The sequence below is a fragment of the Galleria mellonella genome, unplaced genomic scaffold (assembly GCF_026898425.1).
Source record: "Galleria mellonella isolate WM207_F2 unplaced genomic scaffold, CSIRO_AGI_GalMel_v1 utg64, whole genome shotgun sequence".
In the NCBI taxonomy this organism is placed as follows: Eukaryota; Metazoa; Arthropoda; class Insecta; order Lepidoptera; family Pyralidae; genus Galleria; species Galleria mellonella.
The window spans coordinates 728,837-742,057 of record NW_026442133.1 but is presented as its reverse complement, the minus strand read 5'-3'; the positions used below and the strand labels follow the sequence as shown (position 1 = coordinate 742,057).

At 34.0% G+C, this 13,221-nt stretch overlaps 1 protein-coding gene across 1 annotated transcript in view; it reads right to left on the bottom strand.

Moving 5' to 3' along the window:
* Positions 1–11,855, bottom strand: part of LOC113512622 (sodium-dependent dopamine transporter-like) — a 30,419-nt gene extending 18,564 nt beyond the window's left edge. Inside the window, exon 1 of the mRNA XM_031906943.2 lies at positions 11,707–11,855. Coding sequence (XP_031762803.2) covers positions 11,707–11,787 — 81 coding nt within the window. The 5' untranslated portion in view covers positions 11,788–11,855. The remainder of the gene's footprint in view (positions 1–11,706) is intronic.
* Between the last annotated feature and the right edge of the window lie 1,366 nt (positions 11,856–13,221).

Here is a 13,221-nt window from a genome sequence, read left to right as displayed (position 1 = left end):
GAGATAAAAATTATATAAAATAAAATATGCAAAATAATGGAACGTCAAAATTATTTAAGATTCAAAATTATTTATGAATAATTTAAAATTCTGTTTCACAAAAAAGGACTTTATATTTTTTTTAATATGTAACTTATATACTTATATTTTAGTATATCATATTATGTATGGCAAATAAGCCTGTGCCTATAAATATAGAACAGTAATATGGGCATAACAGTGTATACTGTGTTGCACATGATACCCTTAATGTGTTGCTATTCCTGAGGACTAAGGTGTTATGCCTTTATACCATATAATTTCACTGCCTCCCTTCAACCCACAAATTTTAATCAGCTTATTGTTGTCATGTATAGTTGATTATTAAGTTATTACAGTTGTAAGCTTCACTCAAAAATAATATATAAATAAATAAATGCAATACGCAAGCACAACTACTTCGAAATATTAAAAAAACACGAATGGAACAAAGATGTCTGTCCCATTCGTGTTTCAACCGTAAAGCAGTTGTGTCTGCATGGCTGTGTTTCAGTTTGAAGGGTGGGATATGGCGTGAATTTACAGGGTACAGAGGAATAACACCTGTGTCCTCAGGAATTGCAACGCATGGGTGGTATCATGGGCGAAACAGTATATATATCTGTTATATCCATGGTATGCTCATGTCTATAGGCGACGGTTATCGCTTTCCATCAGGTGGGCTGTCAGCTTGTTTGCCATTCTAAGTTGTATAAAAAAAAAGATAGCCAAGCAGACAACTTTTATTAATTGTGACAAAATCTGTTATTTTGATTTAAAAACTAAACTACTTAATCAATTTTGATCTAATTTTAATGACATCAATTTAAAAGTATTATATCCTTTTAGATGAAAAAAGGATTTTCCAAATCACTGTAACACTAACAAAGTTATGAGGTAACAAATATAAAAAATACGACCGAATTGAGAATCTCATTTTTGAAGTCGGTTGAAAATACATAACTTCTATAAGTATTTCACTATATTACTGTCTTGCACCATAGTAACCATGACTCGATGGTAATTACCTGCTATTAAATGCCCTTGACTAGTGCTTATGCATAGTAATTTGCAATAAGATACTTAGGTGCCTATTTTGAAATATAATTACTGGCAACCTTACATGTTACACGAAGATTCTTTTTATAATACTAGGACGCCATACGGCTCGCTTTTAGGTGTATTCAATATAGTTTACCCTATTGAACTTAATAATTTCAAAACTGATAGAGATATCACATCACAAGTAAGCAGACTTTGGTCTGCAAAGAAAACGATATTAGTATTGTGAAAGCTAGTTAGTTAGTACTAGCTGACTCGGCAAACGTTGTTTTACCATATACATTATTTGTAGAACTATACATGAAAATTTCTCATACTACAATTATTATATTCGATTGCCATCTTGCAACTCTATTGCGAAATATAAAAACCGCGATTAAAAAACAGGGATTGATCGTAAAACGGTGAAAGTTTGAAGTTGTGTGTATTTTTCAATGCTGAATGATAATAAAATAAAATTAAAAAAAATTGTTAAAAAAATAAAAAAAATATATATTTAGAGGTGGGTCACCCTTATCATTGAGGGGTATGAAAAATAGATGTTGGCCGATTCTCAGACCTACCCAATATGCACACAAAATTTCATAAAAATCGGTAAAGCCGTTTCGGAGGAGTTTGGTAACAAACACCGTGACACGAGAATTTTATGTATTAGAGATATATAAATTTCATATTACAATTTGTAGTCGTGCTACTAGTAGTAGTAGTAGTAGTGTAGTTTTATATATATATTTGGTAGGTTTGAGAATAGGTCGTAAAGTATGTTTCATACTGTTAGGTGATTAATCTAGAAAATCTTTTTTAAACATTGAATATATATAGGAGATTATATTATTATTAATATTCGAGAAGAGTTCTTTATGCGTTGCCGGCATTTTATATGTTTATAAGCACGTTTTTTAAAAAGCCCAATATTATATTGTAAAGGGAGAACTGAAAGAGATACCTCAGTCTACAACCCAGATGTATGAGTTAGGAATGAACTAGATACGGGGACTTTGGTAGTGTGTCACGCACCCAAGACATGGTGGTGCATTCTAGCTCTATGGCGAGAGGTACGGTGATTAAAGGGTGATGCCATTTACAGTACATATGTTTTAAATACACAATCGGGACTTAACGCGATGAAAAAACCTTTACAGGTAAATATTATATACATACCGGCTTCTCTTATTACCGACATTTCAACGTGGATTGTACCACGTCGTAGTCACGATAGGACCTGGTCTTGGACGTGTAAAGATTTTTACATCTCGTTAAGTTCCGATTGTGTACATAAAATATGTGTAAACAACGTGAAAGTTTAAAATTAACTAGTGCATGTGTTTATAAGAAAAATTCAACCCACTAAAAGTCGAACCTGAGACCGTATTCTGAAGTACGTAATTATTTTGTCTAAAAACAAGAATACAAACTTATAAGTAATAACAACGTTCATTTGTATCGTATTGTCTTACAATGAGTAACTTGATATGTAATTAATGAATTCATCGATTAACGAATTCCGAGAAATCAAATGTAGTCGAGTTATTTTTAATTAATGCTATGCCAAATTAAATGGGTCACATTTCTAAAACTTTGTCTGTTTCTCAATCATCAAATATATTATAGTAATAAAAACAATAAAAATCGAACACTTTTTTTTTAATATTTTTGATTAGAGTGTTACATTGCCGTGTGGTCTCGGCATAGAATGGGCCACTTCTTCCCCTCTTGTGCGTGTCGAAAGAGGCGACTAAGGGAATTTAAAGGTAGAAGGATGAACAGAAGCATCCCTCGTAAATCACCAATAAAGCCCAACTGCGGTTACTTGGTAGATTTTACCAGTGGATGCTGCTAAGCATAACAACCACTGGTAAAATCCACCAAGAGGAGTTTATGTTCGGCAGTGGACAGTTGATATGGTACTTGGCCGCGTGGTCCTTTTCCGTGGGTGTCGTAAGAAGCTACTTAGAGAGAGAGCGAAGCATGGACAGCAGCGTTTCTCTTAAAATATCTCCAAAAACCTGACTATTAACGCGTCTACCAAGCATCTATTGGTAACCCCCCCCCCATTGCTAGCAATATGCCTTATTAGGTCGACCTCCACGTGGTTCCCCCTAGAAATCATCGTGAACAATTCTTGTTGAATTTGTCACCATGGGCTAACTGACCTACTACATCCTCACCTATCATCCTTCACTGGTGCCTCGCCGGTGTATACCGATAGCGCGGGTGGGGTTACCATTCCATTATCATCCATTAAACCCCCCCCAATAAGGGGAGGCCTATGTTAAACAGTGGACAATTAATGGCTGATATAATGATGATAATTATTAATAAAAGTTCAATAACCTACAATATTAATCATCGATCTCCGATTATTGTTATTACATCTGTTTTGTCTTATTACTCACCTTCCGAGGAACTATTTGATCTTTCAACATTTCAACGCTTCCAATCAACGACTGTTTCTCGACTATCTTGCAAGTTATTTTCAAAGGGACTTCTTTCAAGCGAGACTTTTGTTTGCGGAGATGTGACGTCATTAAAATATTTTCCAAAGCGGGATAAGTAGAGTACTATTATTAGAGATATCGCATAATATACAGTAGTACATAACATAGTAGAATTAACAATATAATTCTTTTTAAAGTCGACTTTTGAAAAGAACATAAGTGCTTACATAATAATTCTAATAGTTGAGCCTCGAAAATAATCACTTATGAATATATTAAGTTATATTTAACCTTACTAATATTTTAAATGAAGGGGAGGGCTTGTTAGTAATAGAAACTAAGGGCCCCATTGCTAGTAATATACCTAACTAGGTCGACTTCCACGTGGTCCCCCCTGAAAATCATCGTGCCTAATTTTTATCACGATGGGCTAATTGACCTGTCTTTTCATCTTCACTCATCATACCTCACTGGGATTTTGCCTGTGATCGCGCAGGAGGGGTCTGCCATTCCATTGTCATCCATTAAAAAGGTATATTATATATGTGATAATGTGTTTGTCCGTTTTGTTTGTTTGTTTGTTACCTTTAAGCGTCTTAACAGCCATTAACTAAGCATAGCTAATCACTTTGAATAATGGAATATATACACGTAGATGTAGAAGGAAATAAGTTACTATTTGTCTCAGTCAATCACACAGTCACGCAGACAAAGTCGCAGCTAGAGACTAGTAATAACTTGAAGTTTCTAATTGCCATTGTATATTTTTATGTTTTTGGTGCAAAAAAGAGTTACGTAAATAAAGTTGAATTTTAAAAGATTGTTTCCTAAAATTGGTCGATTTGACAATCGAACCCGAGATGTCATACGTAAACTATTTTATATATATAAAAACTAATTTATATATATAAAAATCGTTATATTAATACGTGAATCAAAAACTTTGTACCCCTTTTTACCAATCACCAGTTCTTATAAACCTATTTGTTAAAAAAAAAAAACAAATAGAATGAAATATCTGTAACGCACTCAATGTACGAAACGATATGCATATCAGATGTCGAAAGAGGATCTTTAATTAAATTTGAGCGTGTCTTTAATTTTAAAGAGGCGTAACTATGACACTGCGTGAATAAATTACCCGCTATGTTTTAAAGTAAATTGCTGAATGAAAAAAAAAATTCAAACTGTGACGCGAAAGTTGGAAGATAACAAGAAAGTGTGTTGAAACTTTGCACGTGATATATTATTACGCGTATTTCTATAATTAAACAAATCCAAGAATTATTTTTAGAGGCACGTATTTTCAGAATTTAGAACTATATTAATTGTTTGATTTAATACTACAAATGTAGCACGTAAGTATTAATTTAGACATCTTGAGCGTTTTACTGTGTACAGTTACTACACAGTCTTTGAGACCTTCAGGGTATAATGGTCCATCTAAAGTTGGAGATAGTTTTGAATTGTTACTGCTTGTAAAGATCAAAGAGTTTGCGTCACTTCGAGACCTTGGCATTTTAGAATTCAATGATATTTAATGATAAGGGTTGAATAATTAAACCACCTACTGATTTACCGTATATTATATTACTAATATCTTAGTATAATATTAAAAATTGATTTAAATTTATTATGTATAAATTTCTATTCAATTTAGTGTATCGAAGTTTTAAAAGGGGTAAACAATGGGCAGAAAATGGGGGGAAAGGAATTGTTAGTAATGGAGACTGAGAATCCTATTGCTAGCAATATACCCAACCAGGTCGACCTTCTCGCGGTTCCCCCTGAAAACTATCATGGTTAATTCCTGATAAATTCATCATGATGGGCTAACTAGCCTGTTTTCATTCTCATCTATCACCCTTCACTGGTGCTCCGCCAGCGTATCCCGGTAGCGCAGGCGGGGTTACCATACCATTTTCACCCATTAAAAAAAAATTGGGAGAAAATATGTCTCTTAGTTAATACATTTACTGATAATGCACTGATAAATTGCCGTGTGGTCCCGGCATAGAATGGGCACTTCTTTTTTCGTGGATGTCGTACGAGGTGACTAAGGGAACTTAATGGTCGTGTGATTGGCAGCAATGTCCCTCTTACTTAACTGCGGTTTCCAATCCGCTTGTCAAGCGTGGCAACTACTACAAAACCTAAGGAAGATTTTGCCAGTAGTTGCCATGCTTGGCGGGCGTTTTCCACAGAGGAGGCTCATGTTCAGCTGGGGACAATTAAGGGCTGATATGGTATACGTAAGTACTCATAAGCGACGTTAATTTACTTCCTGTCAGGTAGACCGTCGCATCAGTTCGCTTATCTACTTGATAATAAACAAATGTGTGTACGTCTACGAGATTGTCTGTATGAAAATGATTAGCTTCTTTTTATATAGCATAATCTTTTAAAATATTCACTTTTTATTATTTTTATTACGCAATAAAGTTTTTATAATTTCTTATTTATTTTATTACCGCAAATTAATTTTATGATAAACTTCAAGTATAAAAATAATATATTAATCTATCTCTGTCGTCTGTAACAATTAGATATGCTGATGTAACAAACCATATAATAAAATACATAAATATATATTTTCTCTGAGTTAGTTACATCTCTACATATCAAAGGGAGATTTGTGTCCTACATGTATTCTTGTCAGCAAGCACCTGTGTTTAAGTAGCTGTCTTTCGGTCAGAACAGAAAAAAACCTAAACTTACGACAGGACTACAGACCAGATTATTTTGATTTAAAAATTAAAATACTAAACCGATTTTGATAAAATTTCTATGCGATCAAACCACGAAGGTGACAAGCATACAGTCTGTCTGATGGCAAAAGGTTGCTGCAAATTTTATTTAATTATTTGGCAAATCGTTTTAAAAATTACAGAGTTATGAGGTAACGAACATAAATAGAATACAGCCGAATTGAGGAAATCCTTCTTTTTGAAGTCTATTGAAAATAAGTTATTCAATTCATATTCCTGATGAACAAACTCTCAGATTTGCTAATAGAATACTCCCCAAAATAGATACTGATATTTCAGATTTCAATCTCTAAAATGTAATATTCCAAATTTAAAATTATCTACGAAAATTTCCACTGGAATAAGGGATACTGGTTCCGCGCGGTCGAACGCGTTAGGTTTCCTTGTAGTTTTAGATAACGATAATACGAATAAAACTACAATTTCACTGATATTACCAGGTAACCAAGCGAAACAAACGAAGCATAAAGTATTAGTTACGTAAAAAAAAATCGATTAGAATTCAAGTATAATTTGTTTCCGTACAAGTATTTTATAATCTTACAGCGTATCTTTACTATAGCTCAGTGGGAATGACCTTGGAATCATTCATTGAAGCAAAATTACAGTTTGAAGAACAATGGTTACATAGACTTAATAGTGAAATTGGATAATCATTTGGTATGAAGTGTTTTACAACTCCGACAATTCTACTTTTAAACTTTTATTAAATTAAATACTTAAATTCGTCCAAAATTGGACAGGCGAAGAGCATGGACCACACAGCCTTGCTGAAACCTTGTGACTATTTATTATTGAGCAAAATTTTATATTATCTATATTGCCATTCCAAATACGTAATCTAAACATTTTAAACTATTCATGGGCCAGCAAACTTCTTCTCTGAATTTTTTTATGCAAGTTAAAATAGCAAACAAGCTGACGGCCGACCTGATGGAAAGTGGTAGCCGTCGCCTATAAACATAAGCAGTACCATGGACTTAACAGAGTATAACTGTTTCGCCCATGATACCCCCCATGCGTTGCCATTCCTGAGGACTCAGGTATTATTCCTCTGTATCCTGTAAATTCATTGCCATACCCCTCCTTTCAAACCGAAACACAGCCATTTAACATTATTTTTAATCAGATCGTATCAAACTCAACTGTAGAATCCTTTATTGATAAAAAAAGAGGGAAACAATATACTTCAGAAATTTGTTTTTCTTATAGTTATGGTATAAGAATGCCACCACTCGTTTTTTGTTTTAGAATATCATAATATGATATTGTTAATAAAGCAAAATACATCAGTATATAATAGAAAAACTCGAATAACATTTTTTTTTTTAATTGAAAAAACGACAAATAATGCGAGCATGCGATTCATCTTTTTTTTTATACCACTGAGGTGGCAAGCAAGCATACGGCCCACCTGATGGTAAGCGGTTACCGTAGCCTATGAACGCCTGCAATACCAGAGGTATTACGCGCGCGTTGCTGATCTTGAAGAAACCTCTTTACCCCCCTTTTGAAGAACCCCATGCTGTAGTCTCTTGGGAAAACCTCGGCAGGGCTCATTCCATAACCTGAGTTGTCGTCCATCTGATGGCAAGTGGCATTTCTTTACTACCGCAGCCCATAGATGCTGACGACAACAGAGGAGTCTCCAATGCATTGCCGGCCTTTTAAAAAGGCTTAATCTTAAAAGTCGTATTGCAAATATTTTTATTTAGCGTTGAAAGACTATTGCCTAGTATTGTGACCAGGTGGGACTAGTAAGTTGTTGAAACGGTAGTTGTAAAATACCCTCTATTTAGTACAATAAGTTCAATACTTCAATAACAAATGTTCAACTGACGACCTTTGTATTAAATATTACGAGTAACTAATTTGTCAATGATATTGTATTGTAGAGGGAGACTTTGTACAAAAGTCGATTGCTTGGGTACCTCTGTCCCATTCGTGTTTCAACCGTGAAGCAGTTGTGTTTGCATAGCTGTGTTTCGGTTTGAAGGGTTCCCACCCTGAATTTACTGGGTACAGAGGAATAACACCTGAGTCCTCAGGAATACCAACGCATGGGGGGTATCATGTGTGAAATAGTATACTCTGTTATGTCCATGGTACTGCTCATGTCTATAGGCGACGGTTACCACTTTCCATCAGGTGGGCCGTCAGCTTGTTTGCCAATTTAAGTTGTATAAAAAAAAATTGTCCCAACCAATATGCGTCATCACCAATATCTTGTTAATACTAAAGTTAATATTCGCAGTAAAACAATGGAGCATTTATGTCATTGCATTACATAATGTTAATTAATGAATATAGTTGGAAATCAGCAATATCTTTAGGCTTAAATTATTTCTGTTACATTGGTTAACTAAGTTCTAATACTGTCATTGTAATCATATCAAATGTACCTCTCTATATAAGGTGTTTTTATAATTTGGACCATTCTTTATGAAAATGTATGCGCCACCTGTATCAATTGTCTTCTAGGTTTCTGCAATATACTTCAGGTCGTCGTTTCATCTAGTGAGATTTCTTCCTACACTACGTTTCTCTGTATGACATAGTTACTCAAGAAATTTACGTGTCAGTTATTCAAGCTAAAGACATTACGTAGACGGTATAAAATTAATGATGTATTCCAAATCATTTACATAATATTTATAGCTCAACGCAAGTGCTACTTGTCCTGTCAAATTAATGAATAGTAAATAGTCTAGATCCAAAATTAGTACAGGATGGGATACTGCTATTTGCTATCATCATCATCTCCGCCATTATCTGTTCACTGCTAAACATAGGCCTCCCCCATAGACTGCTATAAGGGATGGTCCTAAGCCATGCATTTGCTGACTCCCTGCAATGCATTTGAGGAGGGAAAGGGATTGTTAGTAATGGAGATTAAGAATCCCATTGCTAGCAATATACCCAACCAGATCGACCTCCACTCGGTTCCCCCTGGAAACTATCATGGTTAATTCCTGATGAATTTATCATGATGGCCTAACTGATCTGTTTTCATTCTCATCTATCACCCTGCACTGGTGCTCCGCCAGCGTATCACATTAGCGCAGACGGAGTTACCATACCATTTTCATTCATAAAAAAAAATGCATTTGAGGTCGTCACTTCATCTAGTGAGGGGGGGGGGGGCGTCTTTGTTTGCTCGTACGGAGTCGCCATTCAAGAACCTTTATTTCCTATCAGTTGTCGATGCTTCGAGCTATTTGACCAGCTCATTGCCACTTCAGCTTACTTTTTCTTCGGGCTTATGTCGGTTATTTTGCTTTTTGATAACTAATATACATACTTAGATACATATTTGAAATTTTGTAAGTATATACATATTATACATATAAACACCCAGATCATTAAAAACAAATATACCCATGAATATAAATGTTTGTATCGTGCAAGTATTGAACCTGTAACTATCAGAAAATGAGGCAGTATTTTAAATCGCTACACCACTACAGTCAGAACTTTATTTTCAACTGTCAACTTCAATTCTTCATAATAAAATAATAATGAATAAATTCTTCTAATAATAAATACTTCTAAATAATATATTATTATCAGTGTTTAATAATACAAAATGCATAATTTATTTGCCCCCATAAATTTATTATGAGTAAAATATATGTCGCTAATGGCCGTTAAATTGCCATTCTATATGCTGCTTGAGTATAACTTAATTTGACGTTACATAATCAATAACATTTATCTGTTTAATTTTAGTATATATGTAATATCTTCACGCCAGAACCTTTATGGGGTAGACAGGATTGTGTAACAAAGCAATTTACACAAATTATTTGTCGACTTATATAACTCTTATTATGCACATATGCAGATTTTTTAATGGATAAAAAGGAAGTTTTTTTTATTATCAAAAAAGATAATGGAATAGTAACCCCATCTGTGCTAACGCTATATGCTGGCGGCGCACCATACCATATAATACCATAGAAAAGAAGTAGTAATACCGCCTAAAAATGGTTAAAGCTGATAAGGTAGCAAAGAGGAATGGTAAGTAAACGTGAAGATAGGTTAGTAGCCCTATCCTGATGAATGCACCAGAAATTAACGACTGCGTTTTTCAGAGACAACCGCGAAGTTTGACCTGACAATATAAATATGGGGCTGCTAGTCCCCATTACTAACAATCCCCTCTCCTCTGGTAATACGTGACGGTTACGGAGACTCTTAACTCCTCCTGCAGATAGTGCACGTTCATAAAAATATGAACGTGGAAAATTTTTTGTGTATTATTATTTCATAAATCAAGCCTTTAGTTTAAATAACAGCATACCATCAGGTATTGCTCTATAAAATCACGTGCAATAATATATACACCTACTTGAGAATTTTAACTAATAACGTTAGATTTTATAGTGAAATATTATCAATTGATTAATTATCAATTAACAAAAACATAATTTTGAATCTTCCCTCAAATATGGATAAGTTGAAAGCCTCCAGAAAGGGCGTGTAAACAAGATATAAATGCAGATGAAGTATAAAGGTTATTCCCTTTCCGTCCTGTCAAATACTTCTTCTTTTTCTATTCTTCAAAATGAATATAATAAGGTACATTCAGGGTAAGCAAAGCGCACGTAACACCCTTAGTGTTGCGGGCGTCCATAGGCTACTGTGATGGTTTACCATCAGACGGGCTGTATGCTTTATTTACTATGTTTGTGGTATAAAAAAAATAAGGAAAGTTAAATGTTAAAATAATTAGTATGGATAAAAAGTAATATAGTTTTATTTTTTAAGTTAGATGTGCGTTTATTTAGGCATTCTCGATATTTGATACGGGTAGCGGATTGCCTGTTATATTGGGCGTATAGTGTATTATTTAAGGGGTAGAGTACAATGTTAAGGGGTTGGATCAGTTCTACTACTAGTATGGAAGTTTTGTTTGTTTTGTTTTTAATCACGCTCAAACAGTCGAACGAATTACAATGAAATTTAGTACAGAAGTCGATGTTATCCTTGAGCAATATATTTTTAGTCCCAAGTCGTATGAGTAAAGTTGTAATATAATGTGATTTTAAGATTTAATTGCATTTTCCTAAAGCAAAAGTCGAACCCAAAACAACGTTCTTAGTTTATATTAACACTCAAGTAGTTTGGATACGAGGCAATATACAATAGTTCTTAAGTTGATTTCATTGAGAACTGAAACCAAAACCTCGTGTACTCAAAACAACGCGCCGACCACTGGGCTATCGAGTCCGTATGAGTTCGGTTATATAAAAATCCGACACTCGGTACTTGAATTATGTATTGGAAGGATACAATTCCCATTTATATGTTAACTTGTTATACACGACAATTGTATAAGTTATATTAAATAGACATTGTAGTCTTCGATGTATAACAAGGTCATTTCAATTTTACAGGATTATAATAAGGAATATTACCCAGCCATGTTGCGTGGACCTCGAACAGCCTCTATTCCTGTTACAATGGAAGTCACTACACGGTTTTATCACCACTGCCATATAAATATAATTTTATAACAACTGTAAACCCACTGAAATAGACGATCGCGCGCATGCGCTCGGCACGTAACACTGATCGCTGTCAAGGAAGGCGAGTTAGAGAGTGAAGTGATGTGTCATTTGTGATCATCGATAATCGATATTATTATACTGTATAAATTTATTGATCTATGAATGTAATACATATTGAATAATAGTGTATAGTTTGTTTCAACCCAATGAAAATGTAAAGACACAAATAATCGTCCCAACCGTAAGTCACTCAACACTAATACAAATAAAAAATAAATTGAAGAGCATGTTTCTGTATTTATTCTAACAAAATGTGGTTACCTGTTCATTACGTATTTGAAATCGACTGTCATTAAATTCACGCACGTTTTGCGTTCGGCATACACATAGTTGTTGAACGGTTACCACTACTTTCCGAGCAGCGATTTAATAATTTGAGTAAAGGTGTTTGGTTTAGAGGTGAAACACGTATCGCAAAATCTGCGTGAACGAAATGTTTGTGGAACTTCTGGTAATAATAGTGGTGGTAAATTTTCAAGTGTTAGTAGTCACACACATACTAATGGTAGCAGAAATAAACAAAATAATTCTAATCAAATAATAATTGATATGGACTTCTGCAAAATAATACTTTGTTCAGTAAAATATTTATAAAACAATAAAGCAATATAAAAAATAATAATAAAAAAAAACTTTGCAATACAACGACTTTCGCATAAAATACAATTTTGCGAGATAATAAAAGAAATTAATTAAGGCCAAGAAAAGAGCATATTCTTTCTTAAAAGGCCGGTAGGACACCTGTGATTCTTCTGGTGTTACGGGTGCTTATAGGCGGCGGTAGGTATTTATCATTAGGTGAACTGTATGCTAACTTGCTCCCTTTACTATAAAAGAGGTCTATAAAATTTGTATGAAGTTTAAATTTATATTTTATTATGTATTCATAATAAAATATACATTCGTATTTATTAATCTGTGACATACTTAGCTATAAATATAGATATTATTACTAATATAATATATATCCCTGATATAAATAAAATAATTAATCAATACTAAGTAGAATTGTGAAAATTAAACACGGAAGTCCAGTCTATCGTGCGATCCCATCACTATGATGCGTCCGCGCACGCTACGCTACGCCGCTTCCACTCTGTTATGATAATGAACGGCTAAGTAAAAATAAAAACACTTGATAATTATCATCGCTATGGTCACTGGACACCATCGGTAGGGTCTTGGAATTGGTGCAACAGATTTAAGAGAATGAGACACTTCCGGTTTTTGACACCAACGTTGGTTCGACTTTTTGTTTAAGCAAGAAAATATTCTTTTTTTCTTTATCCATTTATTAAAAGCTTAATTTAATAAACATGTGGTAATAAATAATCTAAATGAAATTTTGGACTAATAATATAA